This window comes from Camelina sativa, chromosome 8 (genome assembly GCF_030686135.1).
Source record: "Camelina sativa cultivar CO46 ecotype springtype chromosome 8, ASM3068613v1".
NCBI lineage: Eukaryota > Viridiplantae > Streptophyta > Magnoliopsida > Brassicales > Brassicaceae > Camelina > Camelina sativa.
In genome coordinates, this window is record NC_141887.1 from 7,851,363 (window position 1) to 7,871,783 (window position 20,421).

The 20,421-nt window shown below is 38.0% G+C and overlaps 1 protein-coding gene and 1 pseudogene across 2 annotated transcripts; both read right to left on the reverse strand.

Annotated features, from left to right (window-relative positions):
- Window positions 1-249: 249 nt before the first annotated feature.
- LOC104770756 (structural maintenance of chromosomes flexible hinge domain-containing protein GMI1-like) lies at window positions 250-11,603 on the reverse strand (annotated as a pseudogene). The gene is made up of 39 exons (XR_015564273.1): window positions 11,563-11,603; window positions 11,186-11,235; window positions 10,193-10,529; window positions 10,046-10,078; window positions 9,872-9,958; window positions 9,418-9,473; window positions 9,261-9,344; window positions 9,025-9,097; window positions 8,842-8,897; window positions 8,641-8,749; window positions 8,479-8,547; window positions 7,904-7,990; window positions 7,564-7,614; window positions 7,277-7,397; window positions 6,890-6,945; window positions 6,685-6,813; window positions 6,488-6,566; window positions 6,380-6,402; window positions 6,224-6,305; window positions 5,963-6,145; window positions 5,579-5,737; window positions 5,461-5,482; window positions 5,273-5,387; window positions 5,047-5,163; window positions 4,500-4,844; window positions 4,239-4,342; window positions 3,927-4,104; window positions 3,679-3,787; window positions 3,245-3,339; window positions 3,065-3,163; window positions 2,840-2,906; window positions 2,663-2,748; window positions 2,286-2,567; window positions 1,949-2,161; window positions 1,688-1,801; window positions 1,377-1,593; window positions 1,110-1,274; window positions 702-1,022; window positions 250-582 (listed from the first exon to the last, which is right to left on the reverse strand). The product of XR_015564273.1 is annotated as a structural maintenance of chromosomes flexible hinge domain-containing protein GMI1-like (transcript).
- A 2,057-nt stretch (window positions 11,604-13,660) lies between these two features.
- LOC104706735 (membrane protein of ER body 2-like) lies at window positions 13,661-20,260 on the reverse strand. Its single transcript, XM_087461456.1, has 7 exons — window positions 19,925-20,260; window positions 19,109-19,726; window positions 18,954-19,007; window positions 18,579-18,758; window positions 18,425-18,486; window positions 17,971-18,324; window positions 13,661-13,834 (listed from the first exon to the last, which is right to left on the reverse strand). Exons 1-7 carry the CDS (start codon window positions 20,154-20,156, stop codon window positions 13,772-13,774), a joined length of 1,563 nt encoding a protein of 520 aa, XP_087317582.1. The 5' UTR covers window positions 20,157-20,260; the 3' UTR covers window positions 13,661-13,771.
- Between the last annotated feature and the right edge of the window lie 161 nt (window positions 20,261-20,421).

The following is a 20,421-nucleotide window of genomic DNA, read 5'->3' on the forward strand; positions in this document are numbered from 1 at the left end:
AGAACGAGAGTGTTGGGAAAAGATAGGAAGGGGAAGAGTCGAGGAGTGAGATGAGAAATGAAGAGTCGGCAAATTTTATAATGAATATGTTTACAAATAAAATTATTTTTCTATTGGTTATTTTGTTTGGGGCTCCATTACCCAAGACGGAAGATGAAGTATATATACGTGTTTAGGTATTATTAACTTTATCATCATTAGGAGATTTATACTTTTTTCTACTCACAGAAGTACCCATAGCTTTTGATATTTTCGGCAAAAAACATCAAACCTTTTTTATATTACGAAAACATCAAGAACGTTTTAGTAAACTACCGAATTGTTCCAAATCATCTGCTATTTACAGAAGTACTACATGAAGAAGACTTTTAAAAAGTAAAAACCTAAGAGTCTATCGTAGCTGTTAAATGTTGGTACTTGTCCGTTGCCTTCTTCAACTTTTTCACCAACCTACGCATCTTACATTTCCCCTCGGTGATCTCCTTCTCAGCCTTTCTCTTTTGGCCTCTTGCTATTTCCATTCGCACCAATGCCTTCTCTTGCTTCTCCGTTACGGTTATTGGAAAATGAACTTCCGGTGTACTGACACAGCACAAGACACAATAACCAAAGATCACCAACAGTCCCAATAACCAAAGACAGATAACAAAATAAAGCAAAGATCTGCAAGGTTTAAAGGATAAAAAAGAAAGTGCATGTACCAGCAACCAGAGTATATGAAACCGTTTTCTCTGGCGATCACACCATCTAGAGACACAGCGTCTCCATTGATGTGAGGAAGAGCTGCTTCGAGATCCTCTGCGGTCTCATACACCTGCAACTCTCCAAAAACTCCATAGAATAGCGTCTCCCTAAGCCCATGACCCGAGTTTGATTGTATATCCAGCTCCTCTGAATTTAAGTGTATCATGTTCACAGCGTAGCCTTTGAAACCGGGAATAGGATCTCCATTCGGCAGGTAAGGGTTATCCATGGCTAATCTCTTCTGAGGATCATTCTTCACAAGTCCATTCCTCCAAGGTCTGCATGTTTTGAGCCGGAAAACATTTGACTAAGCTATAGATTAACAAGATATCCAAAAGTCAAACGGAGAGTACAAAAATATGTACCTGGTTGCATCAAGACAAATAACAAGAAACCGATTGGTGATAGTTCGTCCGTGGCTAGCTGCTTCAGATTGAAGCTTGCGATACTCATCGCTTTTCTGTCCAAATTGTGATGATTTGCACACCAATGAAAGCATTGTGTCTTTCCCCAAATATTCAGACAAAACCCTGTCAGTCATACCAAATTAGTTACGAAGTTGAAGATTTTCCCCAAGCGTAGACACTATGAATATGATCAGAAAAAATCTGTGGCTATACATTGATATTTACCTGCTAAGGGAGGTGGAGGCAACTGAACCGAGAAGCGCTACAATGCCAAACATTCCTTTGTTTGACAGACAAAAAGACTGTGGAGGCGGAGCCTCTCTGTACAGACAGCAGAAAACCGATGCTGCAGTGTCATGATGCTTCTCTTCGATTTGTTTCATCATAGATTCTTTTGTGGATAGGCATTCTGGGAACGATGCACCAAGAGGTTCCAGAGAAGCTGAGAAGAAATTCACATAAACATGGATAGTTCATAAAAAGAATGCAAAATAAAATAAAATAGCAGCAATGCAGCAAATCAAGACACTAGTTACCTTGCAGCGCACTCAATTCTTGCTCAGCATGTTCATGTTCAGCCTGCAAACTTTCTAGGTGCTTATCTGCTTCAATCGGTATTCTTCGTATGTATTGATTTTTTCTTTTAAGCTCTGCAGGAAGAAAGGAATATTTTCAATGTGGCTGAGATAAACTAGGAATACAAAAGCTAGATCATTCTAGATATTGTTTTGCTTTCACTAAGGCATAAATGAAAGAGAAATATCAATATTTTCCCACTTAAATAGTGATGACCATACCTCAGCGTACTGTGCCATATCCATCAGGCCAGTTTGGCTACTGAGAGCCAATGAAGATGACCTAATGGCCAAGACTCCAATCTGTGAACATGGAGTCAGCCCTGGAGTTGTGATTGAAGGGATTCCTGATTCAGGTGGTGTAGTCGTCCTTGGATAAGGTGTTGAATACCCAGTCTCTTCTCTTTCAAATGTGGAAGCAGATGTCACCTGAGTCTGAAAATCAAATACAGGAAAATCAATATGAAAAAGCGATTTAACATAAACATGAACTGAAAATTCTACCCATAGTAGAAACATATTGCAATATATACAAAATTCACCAGTTACTAGTTACTACCTTTAAGCTCAAATGCAGCTCAGGGTATCGAGAATGGAACACCCTGAAAGCAAAGACACCCTCGATCTCTGGGAGGGAAAGATAAGGAACTCTGCAGGATCCATGGACAAAGGCATATCTGATTGCACTCTCAACGCTACTTGAATCAGATTCAATGCTCATTGTATGGAACCACCCAGATTTTTCGTCATGATGGATGCTAGTATCCAAAGAACCCTCTGGATCCGTCACTTGGAAGATGAGGTTCACGAGATTTGAACCAGCAGCACAGCATTCGGGCAGCTGCTCAAAAAAAACAATTTCAGGAATAGAGTTAGTAAAGAGACAAAATCTTGTTGGCAAGGAACAAAACCAAATTGCGCCAAAAGAATATTTACCTCTGTTACAAGTCTTAGCTCTCGTTCCTCAATTTGAGATTCTTTCCTGAAAATAACTTCATTACCATATATTACGGACAGTGATACTGTAGAGAAACAAAGACACTTGACAATCAGCAAATCATCAAAAGAAAAGAATGACACCAGAAAAATATAAACTTGAAGAGATCACGCAACCAGATTTCCCATAGCCTTCTGTGACTTTAAGAAGGCCAGAGAGATCAATGCAGCCACGACCATCAACCTATCAAATGATCAAATAAGAGTAAATTAAAACCAAAACGCAAACCAAACTGCGTCATCCATATAGTGTTACAATGGTGAGAGCATGGTATACTACAAAAATTCACTCAACAAGTCAGACAAAGTCTCCTTTGCTTTACTAGAATAAACTTCTCACACCTTACGGTTGACGCCCATCCAGTCTTCAATACGGTAACCATCAATACGTATCAGAACATCGGTCCCCTCTGCAACATGGTTATTATATCCATCGAACATCTGCATGAAAATTATGGTCAACTTGATTAGAAGGAAAAACTAATTACTGTAAAACAACGTGCATAGGCCTATATTATATACCTCAAGGATAAAATCTTCAACAGTAGAACCGGGAAGCAAATTATCCAAAGCCTTGGGATTATTCACAGCAACTCGTTCCGGAGGCCCGGGATTAACTGAAATAAGAAAGTTTCGTTAAGGAAAACAATTTATACATATTAGAAATACTATTGGTTCATTTTGCATGTCCTTATAATGTCAATTTGATAAATAGATACAAAGCATCGACTATACTCCCTAAATACATAACTATCAGAGATCTTCAATTTTTTGGAGTTCTATAAAGAGTGAAGAAATTACAGAAAGCTCCCTAACTTAAAGTAACAACTGAACGGAGTGCCGGCTCCGGCTCTGAGTTTGTTTTGCGTGCGCAAGTACAACTTTGACGAGCCTTTTGTAATTTTAGATATGAGCTTCTGCAAATAGACATATATAGACCAATACTAAAAGCTTACCTTTACAAGAAACCGAGACAGAAAAAGGCTTGTCCATTGCGCGTATCTCTAAGGTTGCTTCGTAAGTTGGCCTGATCTGGTCTAACTCACCAGTCTCAACGAGCATATTCTGCATTAGACTCAGAAAATCACGAAATGATCTAGACTTACCCAATGGACTGTATATCATTATTATCTGTGTCCTCACTTAACATTAACCAAAATATGATCATACCATCAGTGCTTAAAGCATGGAAGAAGCAAGATACCTCAATTTTAAGAATTGATCCACTATCTATCAGGTTGGCCTCAATTTGATCAATCTTGAGTAGGAATCTAGGGTTAGCTTCCAGTTCAACTTCCAGGCTTGGAACAGTAGTGAACGGGATCCGGTTTTTGTACTCATCAAAGCAAGTGATACGGAATGGTGGAAGAGAAGAACCCACCCTGTAGAATCACCATTATATTGATCAAATTTGACAATCCAAGATTTAAAGTGAGGGAAAATGAGAAAGGTTTGAGATATATATATATATATATATATATATATATACCATTTTTTAAATGATTAGGAGTCTTACTGAACATTGCATGGAAGGGACTCCAGATTATCGTCAAGTTCCCACCTTGCTACCTTTGAAGAAGGCCTAACAACCACCGTTTTGTTGCGCTTAATCGAATTTCCCTGAAGGTAAAGCGTTTGGGCAATTACATTATATGATTACTTGAAAATAAACTGGCAGATAAAACTGCAAGGTATAAGTCTATCAGTTTAAATTTATCAAACAATCCTTTTATATATAATTTCAGATACAAAAAGGAGAGTGTAGAAAGTTACTTACAATGGAGAAAGAAAATTTGTAAGTGCCAGCTTTCTTGAAAAGGTTCGGTAACTTGGACCCAAGTGAAAAAATGTAGAGACCACTAATCCCTTTACGAGATGTAGGACACAAGCGCTGCGAATACACAGGTTTGGCATTCTTATCACTCGGTTTCATATTTGTGTCTAGCAATTTTACTACCATGACCATTTCTTCATCCATCTTAACAATATGTTTCTGTTCCAACTTCAACTGGTCCAACTTCTTGGACGGTGTTGAAGACGTGAAGCATGCAGGTCGGACAACTGCTACAATCTGTTTTGGGGGAGCTCGCCCAGCACGCACGGATTCACCAACTGGTAATTCCTGTAACATATTGATACATAAAATGTTACTCTACGTGATAAGCTTGTACGAAAGGAAAAGGTGCTTAGTTTTGTGGGGAAAAAAAAATGGAGACAAAAGTGCTTATTTCTCATTTATACATTTTTGCACGCTAAGGCAGTTGGCATCAAACTCTATTACTAGAACTGCCTTTAGTTTATACTAAATAATGAAACGTTCATACCCCATCAATGCCCAATTCTCTGCAATCTCTCTCATCCAGCAAATCAATTTTTGACGGTGCCTTTTCCTGTTGCTTCTCAAGTTTTCTACTCCATTCGTTTGCATCTACAGGTAGGCACTGTACAAAAACATTTCAGATTTAAATTATTTGCTGTATGCAGAAGAGGAGAATAAAAATATATACATATAAAAAAATTAAGAACATGGGTAATAGTTTAGTGATTGACCTTTCCAGAGTCGATTATAGTGATTGGTAAAGATAAAGACCTCCCAATTTCCAGTTTCGAAATTCCATCGATGATTGAAAGCTTGCATCCCTCACTCTCAGGGCGATCGATAAGCCTAACATTAAAGTTATATGATACAGAACTAGCCTTGAATATACAGAACTAGTCAAATGATAAAAACAAATCACCTGCATAAAATCCGAGTATCCCCTGCGCAGAAGACACATAAAAACGACAGCTCAGCTGTAGCGACTACAGAAGACTATTCAGTTTGTAGTTTAAAAGATGGTGTAGATGGGTACTAACCGCCTGCTTCGTCCTCAAACCCTTCTATTAGAAAATAGTCAATGGTGGCATACACATTGTTATGGTGAACCCCAGCACAAGCTCCTCTCAGAATCTTTATATTCTGACCACGTTTCCATGACATTCCTTTTCTCGTAACTACCTTGTGCACCCTCACAGCTACAGCTCAAAAGCATTGGAGGTATGAGCACCCAATTCATAGAAGGAGATAAAGATGAAATATATGGAAAAATGCATCTAGCGAAATCCTCCAGTGTCTTTCTACTAAAACATCAACGTTAGTAAAAATATTTGGATATATGAAAATGCTTAGAAAGCATGCACTGTAAGGCAATAGCTTTTCAAACAAAGTTTATTTAACTTCCATGAAAAGCTAATACATACCATCACGCGAAATGACAAGGGCCTTTTTATCCAGTGATCCAACAATGAGGACAGCTTCATCTTCACCCGATGCAGCTTCTTCATCATGGGTCTCATGCATCTTTAGAACCCAATCTCTAAAATTATCGTCAACTTGCGCGTAGCTGACATGATTTCCTTCTTTATAAATCTCAAAGCTGACATCTGTAAAAACAAGAATTGGTTATGATCTAACTACAGAAGAAGAGGAAAGCCATGATTGCAAAAGGATTTTAAACTGACCATCATCCTTCTCTTTCTCCGTCAGTTTATTACCAAAGTTTCTTAGAGCTACTGAGAAAGGATTTTGGCTCGCAAGGTCGGTCTGTACAAAGCTTATTCAGTGATCAGATGATAATAGATATGTTAAAATAATACTATAAATTAGTGTTTACTCACTTTGGAAAAACCAGCATCCAAATCTGCAACCACAAAGAGTGCACATCCATAAATAAATAAAAAAATTAAAAGAAAAATAACACAACTGAAAACGTAAGCACTTTATACCAACAAAGCATTTTACTCTTCGGGAGCCTTTCTGCAAAGTAGACGCTCTGTTTCCTCTCACCATAAACGGTATTGAATCCTACACGTATGTATAAATAAAACAAAAAGTTAAATTCTTGTTTACAAGCATATTCAGCGAACTTCCAAAGTACTGCACACCATAATTTGTATGATAATGGTGACAAGATAAGACTAACCCAACGGACTTCTGGAAGTAGACGACCAAGCCTTCTTACTGAAACACGACCAAAAGTTTGGAAGCTTTCAGAAACTTTGCATCCTTCCTCTTCTAAACTCTCCAAAATTTTCTCAAAGCTTTCTTTTCCCTGCAAAGCTTCTAAGTGTTTAGTTCTGGACGGTAACCAAAGGTAATGTTTGCTTCTTTAGGAAGGAATGTTAAACCTGGACGATTGGAAAATAAACAAACTTCGGGCGAGCGTTTGCCTTTTGGGTTGTCCCTGGAAAAACAAATATACAGTCAGAATCCAAATAAAGAGATAATTCTTGGGATTGCTATTGCTATTTCAACGTTCTCCATACAAAAATGATTTGGACTCTCTAAGAATTCCAGTTTAAAATGATTAAATATGTGTTGGCTAACCACAAAACAACCATCACTGCATTTTTAATATAGGGAGCTAGAGCAATTTCTCAAATTCACCGAAAACAAAAATACATCTTCATTTTCATGACATTACTTTCAAATAGACTTGCTACCAGATACTGAGGCAAAAGCAGCCAGGAGCTTAACTCATAGGAAACATCGTGATCCGAAGAGGGGTTTTTTACCTTTTCTTTTCCCACCGGAGAGAGTGAATCGAATCTCAAACGAATATACTTGACCCGTGGAGTGTAGGTTGGTAATGGCGACCTCTCCACCTGTTATCTCAGCTAAATCTTCCCCATTGACCTGAAAAAATCAAGAGGACCCGGAAAAGAGTATAACCAAGAACACTTTCAGTAATATATCTTGGAATAGTAATAACAAACCTGAAATATAGTTCAGCTACAAATGATAATCTTAGTAATATTAAACGAGATTCAAAACTGATTAGCTAATGATGATAATAACAAACCTGAAACTCTACAGGCCTTTCAGTTCTCCCAGTTTTGGAGAGTTCATCACACTACGGGTTGATAAAGCAAATTAAAACAGTCACATTATATCAGAACAAAAAAAAGACACAGCAAAAAAATGGTCAAAAGGCAGAACTAATAGAAAACATATATTAGCAATCAGAAACTCATGCATTTTTCCATATTTCTAGCCCATTCTCGGGAATCACTTGACCCAAGTAGACAATAACGTACTCTGGTGGAGGTTAGCATGCTTTAAGAACTATTAAAGCCATCAACAAAACTCCGAGCAATAAACATGGATTATGACCTGTTGTATAATCAATAGCCAAAGAATACCTGGATGTAAGGAAAGTAAATATCCTTAAGCCTGCACTGGAGTTGATATATTTTGGAGATGTCAAATTCTGATTCAAATATCTCAACCTAGAAAGAATAAAGAACAGCAGTCTCAGATAAACAGTTGATAACATATCATAGCTAAGGTTTATGAGAAGAAATTTGAAATTATGAAGATCAAACTTTCATTGGAGTTGAGAACAACACCATGCGGTTTCCGCACAATCTCTAGATTCTAGAACACACATAATACTTCCAGTCTTCCACTATAATCCAAGATGAACATTATAATTTGATAAATGACTATCATTGAACTAGATGAGTAAACAAATTAACAACACCACCTCAATTCAAAGCGATAAAATTCAAGATATCAAACTCGTTCAGAAACAAGAAAGTTTTCCCACAGAAAGTGAACTCCTCACAGAAAAAAAAGATACTCAATTATCACAGCATTTCTGACAATAGAAAATATGTTCAACTATACTTTGTTCTGCATCTCTGACAGTACATAGAAGATTATTTTTCACGTCATATGGGGGAACAAAGGAATAAATTTTTGAACAAGGGGGTACCTTTGTAAAGCTTCCATGAGGCGATAACTTAATTTCCTCCTCAGATGGGTCCCTCATGCCACCATCAGTCTATACAAGAAATTCAGAATTCATTGTTTATGAAACACTGATGACAACAAGAAAAAAATATGAGCTAAACATAAAGATGGTGAATCATATTACCTTCCAGTTTTTTCCCAATATAGACCGATTGTCAATCAAGGCTTCTTTCTTAAACTGCAAAGTGAATACTTTCTTGGACTCTTTTGTCTTAGAAGACACCAAAGTACGCCTGACAGAGAAGAGAGTTAGACACAACAAGAGAATGCAGACCACCATAGGTTGACCTTAACAGTTTTGGGTAAACAAAAGCTGAAATCACACCTTCCCAAGAACATAGAAGCATAAGGTCCTCCATATCCGAACATCCCAAAGTATGGCTACATAGAAAAAGAGTGAATCTCTCTTCAAAAACAGTAAAATAACAGACAGGTGTTAATACAGAAAGAACAGTCCAAAGAGAAGTATAAAAGAGCAAAAAATGAATCTATGCGACTAATGAATTACCTTAAGGTATGGTGGGTCGCCTCCAATAGCATCGGTTTTTTGAGATCTATGTAATGACGCCCCAATCTTACCCCTGCACAATTTGAAACAAATTTGAGTAAAGAACACTTGACCGCAATATCAAGCTTATTACGTAAAATATGTTAAGTTGTCTGTTCTATAGAACAATTTTCTCAGTTCATAATCATAATCCACGTTCTGTGAGAATTTGAATATAACTGAAGAAACAATCTCACCATTTGTCAATAGAATTTTCCTCACTACTGTCCATTCCTTTCCCGGTATCAAAGACTGTAATCCGGTCAGCAGAAATATCCACACTGGAAAATAATCACATGAGTTGAAGGATTACACTCAATGGTTGTCATCTAACTTCCTAATATAAGAACATACCTAATCAGTTTCCGAGCTCCTTCACGATAAGGCCACACAGCTTGCAAGGAATTGTCCTGTTAATTTAGCAACAGAAAAATTAGGATTCCATATCTGAAATAAAGGAGAAACTTAACAGCTACAAACCCCAATCTCATCAACAGATCCAGAGAATTAATGTCAAAACCATGTGACTAATTGAGAGTAAGTTAATTATTTGGAAACACAATGTGAATCCCTAGAAACTTTTGGTTGCAAACACGAAGCGGAGAAAATAATTATATTTTTTGTTTCTTTGGGCACCATCCAAAGAGCTAGACCACATCCAAAAGAACCAAAATCGAAGTCAAACAATGTGTGCCAGTCAACACAATAAGGATAAAGTAATGTGCATCGGTTTACAACAACGCACAATATCCACTTTGAACCAACACGAAACACTTTTCCATTTAGGTAATTTTACTAAATTACTTACTATCAGATCCGCGAGAGCTGTCTCAAAGCTATAATTTTCAGGTAGTTCTTTAAGCAGATCAGTATCAGGTGTCAAGTCCCACAAGTTCTGGAAAAACAAGTGTGAACCATCACAGACCAACCTAAGGAGACAATGAGATAGCAAGCATATATGTTTTAGAATAGTAATACTGACCTCATACATGGTGGAAGCTATACCAGAACCGTCCTGATCCAGAGATAGAAATTGAGTCAAAAAATATCAGAAATAAGAAGTGGAAAATAGTCAAGCACATATCTCAGTCATTTTGTAAAAGACTGGAACGAAAAGAGAAGAACTCACATCAAGGCGTATTATATGACAAATGTTCGGCTTAAAGGCAGCAAAACGAACAACGCCACTCATCTTCTCGCCATTTGACTCAAGAGAAAACTTTCCGCCTGAGTTCCAATCAACCCTGGTCCTCTTAGACAGCAAAACACAGTCTTTCCTAGCATTATCGTACTCCTTCTTCACCAGGTTGACAAAGTTTTGCATAGACATCTTAGGATCTGGGTTACTAAGTGTGAGTTTCACACTAGTACCGTTTGGGAAGAAGAACCTTGAAGCTGTAAAAGATATCTTCATCTTCATCGTCAGATAGAATCAATGATCTATTCACTGATCGCCTGCTACTCATCTGAAATGCGAAGACAGAAACAACATGAAACTGAATAACTTTGAATTAAAATCAGGATTACAGTGGAAGCTAAACATGGAAATCATTGATTACAAGGAACATTAATGGAATCAGTGACACAGCTATCGAATGGGAATGTATGAAAGATGGCTAAAGAATGGTTTTTAGATCATCACTGAACGACTTACTATAAAGAACCTACAAGAAAGACTGCTGCATCAAAAGTAAAAACTTTTTCTTCACTGCGGAAGGCATTCACCGATTTAAGTTGTGAGAATATCAATATCAATCTAATACTTGTTCTACACTTTTACTAAACATTAACACATGTACACACAATCTTGCACATAACATACAAATGTAACAGGCCAAATCTGGAAAAAACGCATTGGCTTCTTAAAAAAACAAAGCAGCAAATTAAGTAATAGGATCTCGAAAAGGAAGAAGAAAAGACAACACTGCAAAGATATTGAGAAAAAAAAAGGGTATTTGCAAAACAGAGACTTTATTCCATCCAACCTACGACAAACCAATTCTTAGGGTTTAGTTGTAAATCAATTCAATTCCCGATCAAGCTTCGATTTTGAGAACAAAAAAAAGTTAAAAACCCAGCAACAACACACAAAGAGCCAAAGAGAATGAGTGAGAGAGAGTACCGTAAGTTCGCCGACTGATTTCTCTCCGACAAAACCCAGGAAACAAAAATCTGAAAGAAGAAGGAAAAGTGTGGATCAGAACGAAGAAGATGAATAAAACCCTATCATAAAGCCGAGAAAGTGTAAATAACTAAACAAATTTGATAACTTGGTAGAGTGATTATTAGCTTACCACAAAAAAAAAAAAAAGGTTCAATTTTTCTTAAGAGAAACGAGAAAAGTTCAGATTTTTTTTAACAATAAGAAGAATCAGAACACATTTCTCTAAGTCAAGCGGAGAAATAAGGAGAAAAAATGTAACCAAAGAAAAAAAAAATCAACTTTTTGAGAAGAAACAACGGAAATGATGAAGGAAGGATGATGATTATATACTTTACCTTTTAGAGTGACTCTCTCTGTTATCAATACCCAGAAGAAGAAGAAGGGGGAACCAAAAAAAAAGTTTTTTTTTTTGGGAAGAAACGACAGAGAGGAGAAAGAAGAAGAGACAGTGTAGAGAAGAAGAAGAGACAGTGTGTCAATGTGTGTGTGTGTGAGAGAGAGAAAGAAAAATAGAGAGGGCGTGAAAGCTTCGGGCACAAGTAGTTCCTTTATCACGCCAGCGTATCAATACTTTTTTCTTTCTTTTTTATTATTTGTCGTCACATCAAATGACCCAAAACATTTGTAGTACATTTATATCTTTGTCTTTAGCATTCAGTTGGAGTATTTGTTTTTGAGTAAATATTGGGAGTGTAATCGTTCTTTATTACTGACATGATATATGTGGACTGTGTGTATGTGGTTTGGAATCCAGTTGTTAACCAATGGAACCAAAAGTTTTTAAGTAACTAAACTGGTTTGCAAACAAGTATTTTAAAGTTGTGCTATATGGTTTACGGAAAAAAGGTTTTTTCATACCCCCACTACGATCATATGTTCAATTCATACATGATCTATGATACTGTGCCAAATCATACTTTCATTATACAAAACTTCAAATTTATTACATTAACTTATAATTTTGTGCTAAACCATACATGAGACATAACAGTGTTAAATCACCGTTAAAACTTGATTACGTGGCTGACATGTGTTGTTTTAGGCCAAAAACGACATTTTTTTATATGCTACTATTAGACGACGTAGTCTTGGCCAACGCATCTTGAGTTCTCTACTTCAACCTCTCAACGAGGAAACACGATTTGAGACTTACAAAACTGTTAGATGTTAATTAAATGGCATACAATTGAACATTAGGAATTGAGAATGAAAACAGCAAACAAGTTTATAATTCATCTCCCGACGATTATTTTCTTCCCAGCGAACTTTAGCTGGTCGATCTAAGCTCGTCGGCAGAATTTGGATCAAATTCGTCGATTGACGAATTTGAAACGAATCCGACATCAACATGGCAACATTTCCGTCGACGCTTCGATCCCGGTACACTGTCCGTGGACACGATGGAGGCGAAATCTTGAGATGCAGACATGATAGGAGGAGATGTTGCGACCGTCGCGACGGAGGTTATGTCGGTTTGAATAGCTTATGTGACCTTTGCGGAGGAGGAGATGGGTAAACGAAGAGATAGATAAAAGAAGAATCTGAGAAGTGATTAAATAAGAAATTTTTTGAGATCGAGATTTTAAATTGTTGAACTTAAGATCGAGAAAAATCAATTTTAGAGATTTAAAATTTTGCTTGATTTGTTGTAAAATTAATCAAATGACATGTGAGGAATTAATGAATCAGACGTGGATGTGGTGGTGAAGAAATTGATGTGAGAGTGAGGGATGATCTTGATGAAACGTTTAAAGAACATACAAATTTAATTACTAATCACCTATAATAGATTATGAAGACATTGAGATAACAAATCTGTTGTATCGTTGCTAATAGCCTGGATTTCACTAAACCCAAATAGTTGTGTTCTTCAGCGAGAGGTTGAAGAAGAAGAATCAAACAGTGCAACGTGGCAACCATGTCATCACAATTTAACGGTGATTTAACATTGTTATGTCTCAGGTATGGTTTCACACAAAATTATAAGTTAATGTAGTAAATTTGAAGTTTTGTATAATAAAAGTATGATTTGGCACAGTATCATAGATCATGTATGAATTGAACATATGATCATAGTGAGGGTATGAAAAAACCTTTTTTCCTATGGTTTACAATTACAAGTTTACAACTATCTATCTATTAAGGGGGAAGTTGAAACCGACAGGTCTATGATTTTATACTAATCAATATGGCTAACAATATAAACTTGTCAAATCACTCGGTTACACATAGTAACTAAACTCAAAGAGATAATCCAATATCAAAGAGAAAAAAAAAACTCAAAGCACCTTTTATTCCAAATAAAGCATTACTTAATTGATTTTAACATTTAACTCTTTACAAAGTTCACTTTGCATATGGAGAGACATATATTTGTCTCGTTTCTCCTACCCAAAAAAATGTTCACTTTGCATGTACCAGAAGAAAGGAAAAGAGATTTAGGAAGTGATTAGAACAAAAATATACGATAGTGGTCTGACCGGTTCTTACATTAAAAGGAAGTAAACCGGTACTCTTCCGGTTTAATTCCATCAAGTGGTGAAGTTATACAGTATTAACCTGGTCTAAACTAATCCAACTGAGCTTCCCGATATACTCTCCCATGATATCTCCTGTTGAATCTAGAATTCACACAATGAATTTGTTTGAGTGGGGGACAAATTCACTTAAGATCTCCCTCTAAAACAATGGATTAAAACTAGAAAATAAAGAGGGGTTTTGATCTCTTGAGAAAGGAGTTAGGGTTTTGTCCAAGAACAAAGAAGAACTAGGGTTTTTGTATTAATTGCTGGATACTTTACAATGAGAGGATATCTCCCTATTTATATGAATACATTGATTATAAAATAAGTCTATTTTCCTTAAATCTCTGATCTTCAAATATGGTAAATTTCCTCTTCTGATGATCTAGTCGGGCTTAGGGGGCGGTCTCGGAGGTCGGTCAAGTGACTTCGCCGAGCTTCTGCTTTTGGGCCAGTTTAGCTAGCCCAAAAAGGGGGTCCCTCGTTTTAGTTAATGTACAAAGTCTATTTGGTTTACCTTTGGTTTAGATCGGTATGTCGTGGGTGCTAAATCCCGCACCAACAATTAGTCCCCCCCCAGTTCGGTAGATTCGATTATCCATTCGAGTTTCCGAACTATAGGAAAAAATATTCGATCTAAACTTTAGGAAAACTGAATTCCGAGCACGCGAACTGATGTTGTGCGTCAGGACTCGTCGCCTCGTTAAAACCTTCTCCGGTAAACCACATGGGAGAAAACCCGAAGTAAGGAAAAAGAGTACGAGTCATGATCCTGACGTCTTTAGCGCCCTCATACAGACGGTCTCGCCGATGGTTGCCTTGGCTGCGTCGATCTCTCAGTCTTCTTGGAAGAATTGTTTTTGCAAGAAATAAAGTTTTCACTCTATTCGGAGTTTTACACGAGGCGGGACGTCTCCCGGCTAACATCGAGTAATCCTTATTGGGTAATTTAACCCAAGCGTACATGCGCTTTGGCGGAGGACGAAGTACGGGACTTCGGCTTACCTCCTTTGTTCCAGTTTGGAAGTCGACGGCGAATTTAAAACTCTGGGTTCGGCTTACATATCCGTCCAAACCGGAACTTGCGAAACAATTCAAAAAAGAATTCTCTGGGTTCGGCTTATCTCTCGTCAGAGAGTTTGAGGTGCGAAATAAAAACTCTGGGTTCGGCTTATTCCTCGATTAAAAGTTTGAAGGGAGCGAGATACTGGGCTCGGCTTATTCCCCTTTTAAAAGTTTGAGGGGAGCGAGATACTGGGCTCGGCTTATTCCCCTTTTAAAAGTTTGAGGGGAGCGAGATACTGGGCTCGGCTTATTCCCCTTTTGCGGTTTGACGCGAGTCGAGCATCTGGCCAGGATGTCGAAAGATTCTGTATGACTCACAAAGATTCAAACAGAACTGAAGCTATTTGATGATGAACTGAAATCGAAGTTGTATGCAGACGAGCTGAAACTGAACTTATCTGAAGACAAACTGAAACTGAAACTGTCTAAAGATGGATTGAAAATGGAGTTGTCCGAAGAAAAACTAAAACTAGAGCTATCTGAAGTTAAACTGAAGTCGAAGCTGTCTGCAGACGAAATGAAACTGGAGCTGTCTGAACACAAACTGATTATGAGGTTGTCTGAGGATGAACTGAAACTGAAGCTGCTGAACACAAACTGAATCTGAAGTTGTCTGAGGATGAACTGAAACTGAAGTTGTCAGAAGATGACCTGAAAAGTTGTCCGAAGGACGAACTGAGAAGTTGTCCGAAGGATGAACTGAAAAGTTTTCTGAAGGACGAACTGAGGAGCTGTCCGAAGGACGAACTGAGAAGTTGTCCGAAGGACGAACTGAGAAGTTGTCCGAAGGACGAACTGAGAAGTTGTCCGAAGGACGAACTGAGACTCAAGTTGCCCGAAGGACGAACTGAAAATGTCCGTTTAAAAGGATGTTCATTCTTGATTTGCAAGCGTGGAGCCCGGCTTTTAGCACTAATGAGTTCGAAGTTCCGAACTGAGGTTATACGAGGCATGGCTCGGCTTTTTTTTCTTTTTTTTTTTTTTTTTTTTTTTTTGCGAGGCATGGCTCGACTTTTTTTTTTTTTTTTAAAAACTAACGAGTTCGTTACTGGTCCCTTTTTTTTATAAGCAAGGCATGGCTCCGCTTTTTGGGACGAGTTACAAAAATCCCATTGATAAGCTGTAGTGAGCTGTTGAGAGCTGAAGATAATTTCCAAAGAAGAGTAGAAAAGTATCGATTAATTTACCGTTGGTTGTGACTGTTTTCTCCATTGTTTGTCCAAGCGTCTTGAGATAATGAAGTTTATGATTTTGCTAGTAATATGAAGATGTAGCGACAGCTTTCTCATGAATTACGAGACTGAAACAAGGTCGATCTTGTTGCGAAGGTAAGCCTCGTTGCTTTGGATTGATATGTAGATGGACTACAGGTTTCATCTAGGTTGCTCGAAATTGGCCATGAAGTAGGGCGAACTGATAAGGTGGATCTGCTTCCTCTTTTTTTTTTTTTTTGGGTTTCGGGCTGAATGTTCCTGTTTCAGAAATACGGTGATATCTTTCAGGAGGAATAGCCAATCAACTCGACGTTTGTCTTGTTAGAAAGATAAGCTTCAGGGCTTCAATTTGATATGTAGATCGGCGTCTGGTTCGTTCTAGAACGATAGAAAAATGCTTTCGAAGTCGATTCTCTTGAAAGGTCGGATCTGCGATTTTAGGGTTTCGATAGATCACACCAGTTGAGGGAATTCTGTGATATATTTCTTGAAACAGCTCGGATTGAGGCGAGGTCGATCTCTTTAGAGACATAAGACTCGGGGCTTAAGATGTATATGCATTATGACACTTGGTTCTTTCTAGATCGATGGGAAAAAGTTCATGATGTAAGAGGATCTGACAATTGCGAACAGGCTGCATCTGATCAAGATAACTGGTCATAAGTTGAGATATAGAGCACCGATTGAGGCGTGGTCGATCTTGTTAGAAAGCTAAGTCTCGGGGCTTCAGTTTCATATGAATACCGATTTTTTGTTTCTTCTAGATCGGCGGCAAACTACACTCCAATTCGTGATGACGAGCTGATAGCTAGGGTTTCGAACAAGATGTGTCAGTTCGGAAATAGGGTGATAACTTTCGATTGACACTTCGGATTGGGTTGAGGTCGCCTTCTCCGGCAAGTTGACTCTAAGGCCTATCCATGGATGGGTTGTGCGTAATCTGGGTCATAGTAATTTGTCGGGAAATCGATCCGAAGGCTGCCTGGTGCGATGAAGACGGATCTGTGTTTTAACAGATTGTGTATGCTGCAGACAAACGGTGATATCTTTCGGCAGACATGTCCGATCAATATGAAACCGGTTTCTATGGAAATATGACTCTCGGGGCGATCTATGATTAGGTTATGCGTAACGTGGTTCGTCGTATTCAGCTGAAAAATCGATCCCAAAGCTGACTAGCGGTAAGCAGGCGGATCTGTATTTTGAAGGATAGAGTATGCTGCTGTGAAACTGCGATATCTCTCTGAATATAGCTCCGATTGAAACGAAATTGATTTCTATGGAAAGCTGGTCTTCGGGGCAATCCGTGGATGGGTTATTCATCTTCTAGTTCGTCGGGAGCTACCGGGAAATCGCCTTGCAAGGTGGCGGTTCCGATGGTTGAACTTGATCTTCTGGTTTGTCTTAGGTTTGGTAGTAGAGAGAAGAAACGTAGAACTTAGTGTAAGGGTCCCCACAGACGGCGCCAATTGTTGAATCTAAAATTCACACAATGAATTTGTTTGAGTGGGGGACAAATTCACTTAAGATCTCCCTCTAAAACAATGGATTAAAACTAGAAAATAAAGAGGGGTTTTGATCTCTTGAGAAAGGAGTTAGGGTTTTGCCCAAGAACAAAGAAGAACTAGGGTTTTTGTATTAATTGCTGGATACTTTACAATGAGAGGATATCTCCCTATTTATATGAATACATTGATTATAAAATAAGTCTATTTTTCTTAAATCTCTGATCTTCAAATATGGTAAATTTCCTTTTCTGATGATCTAGTCGGGCTTAGGGGGCGGTCTCGGAGGTCGGTCAAGTGACTTCGCCGAGCTTCTGCTTTTGGGCCAGTTTAGCTAGCCCAAAAAGGGGGTCCCTCGGTTTAGTTAATGTACAAAGTCTATTTGGTTTACTTTTGGTTTAGATCGGTATGTCGTGGGTGCTAAATCCCGCACCAACATCTCCGACAACGTATGATATTCCGGAAGAGGCAACCACAATAGACGTATAATAAACCGCAGATTTGAGATAAGCTTTAATCGATTCACGTGAGTTTGGCGGTTTTCGGACATAGACCTTGATCAAACCGAGCAAAATCACGCAAACCAGAGAAACCGAGAAAACCGAGATGAGCTTGTAGTTCTTGATTCCGGTTTCGTAGAAGGAGAATGCATAAACTAATGGTGGAATTAGGCCGAAGAAAATGTAAGACATGACCGCTACTAAGATATGTATCCGGAAATTGTCACGTCTCCCTAACAATTCCTTGTACCGATCTGTCTCTTGATCTGAACTGTTTCTTATATCTTGAAGCTACAAGAAAATTAAAAAGAATCGAAAACATCAAGAAACCAAAGAAGCAATTTATATCTCACAAGAAAACGTTTACAAAAGGGTTTGAAAAATTAATTACGTTTTGAGCTAGAATGATGAGCCCACCAGCCAAATTTGCGACAGCAAGAGCCAATATATTTACTGAAACAATAGAAGTTATAAATCATTATATTGGTTAACTATTGTCTGTTATATATAAGAACCATGTCTAATACCAAAGAATGGTGACTTACCGGTGGAGGAACCGGAGGCAGAGGCGGAGGATACAACGCCGAGGCTGGTGATGGTCTCGGTGAGACCGCCGTAGATAATGCTCTTCAACAACTCAACGGCGAATCTTTCTCCGTCCGGTTGAGTTTGTGGCAGTGATTGTGTTGTGTTAATACTTTTCATCACCTCTAAATTTACTTCAACTGCATATAACTTGCAAATTTTCTTAGGATACAAGACAAATTGCAGTGATTGTGTTGTATTGTATCAATCATATATTCAATGTTTTTTCATCAAAAACCGTTCTTGATTTTCCCCAATTTGGAATCAATTTGTCTAGTCCGGTTTAGGTGAGAGGACGAACTTAATAATTTTGTCTCGATTGAGGGATAACATACCTGGTTCCTCAACCGGTTTTGCCCTGATATAAACAAATTCTAAGAACCTTGTTCCTGAAATTGGATTAAAAAGCATGGCTCATCATATTTATAAAACCATGCAAACCCGGCCGGAAAAAATGATTTAGAACCGGTTTAGAAAAAGTTTGATATACCTAACCGGATGAAGTACTTAAGACAAGCCAAGCATGTGAAGATAATTCCCTCCTCTTTAGCTTCTTGAACATCATCTTCAATACGGGTCTCAGGGAGGACATGAACCTTAACCGGTGGCTCCATCTCTTCAATGTCGCTTGGTTCGTCAGTTTCATCAACCGGTACATTGAGTTTTAGATCCGTCATCAAATCAACGTGCTTTCCACGTTTCCTTTTCTTGAGAATCACTTTTCTTGTGATACATGAGCTACAACATGGACAGTAAAGCTCATAGTTTTCTTGTGTTTCAAGCAACTTCTCTAGGTTTGACTTTTCTTCTGAATCCGATGATGATATCTCGCTCTTTTCTTCTTCTTCTTCTTTCTCTTGTTGTCCTTCTACCTCATCATTTTCTCTGTTCTGTTGCATTTCGTTCTCTACATTTGCTAAGTTTATGGAGCTCGACTTTAACCAATCTAAACCGTTTTCTTCATTTGAACCTGATTCTTCGTTTGAACCGGATACTTCGTTTGAGTCGGTTTCATTATTTGAACAGGTTTCGCTGACAGTAGTCTCAAGTACTATTGGATCTGAATTGGAACATACCGATGATGTGCTTTCACGAACAGACTTGTTTCCTACGAGAGCAATTAAGAGTAGACAGTAAACGAGAGGTTGATTTACCGCTTAAGCAAGGTTGAGCCCGGTTAGCAAATTGGAGCTAATTTTAGACGCAATTACAATTTAAAGATATATAGAGGTACCAAAAGAACATAAAAGACCAAGAAAAAAAAAATATGTATGAAAATGACAAGTTGACTAATCATTGTATGTACCTTGAGATCCATCATCTTCCTCTTCGACTTCCAAATCTATCTCGGTGGTAATGTTGACAGGCGCCGGCGTGCTCGCTACCGCCTTGAATCGAAATTCTCCGGCGGGAACATTATCTTTACCAAATCTATAAGTCTCAAGAAGATCAACCAATAATTCTGCATCTATAATTTCACTCTCCCCATCATTCAATCCAAACCAGCTTGCATTGACTGGTCGGTTTGGTTTTTTCATTTCGAGCCCAATTGTAATGAAACCCAATGCCGAAGTTTCTGAGATATGAAGGAGACTACAGATTTTGTGACTCTCTTTTCTTCTTCTTTTTTTTCTTTCAATGAGAAAACTTAGTTGTGCCTTTTTAATTTTTATCCTCTAGAATCATATTATCGTACATAAATAATACCCACGAGGGAAGCACGAGGTGTTTAAATATTTGTTAGTAATTTATATAATTAAAAAAATTGCTTCAGCTTGTACATTTTGGATTTTTGGTAAATAG

Excerpts from the sequence above, each read along its gene's own strand:
- LOC104706735 (XM_087461456.1), bottom strand. The coding sequence starts at position 20,156 with ATGAAAAAACCAAACCGACCAGTCAATGCAAGCTGGTTTGGATTGAAT. Across the intron at positions 18,759-18,953 it reads AAAACCGGTTGAGGAACCAG|TTGAAGTAAATTTAGAGGTG; the intron begins GTATGTTATCCC and ends AGTTATATGCAG. Across the intron at positions 18,487-18,578 it reads TGCCTCCGGTTCCTCCACCG|TAAATATATTGGCTCTTGCT; the intron begins GTAAGTCACCAT and ends CTATTGTTTCAG.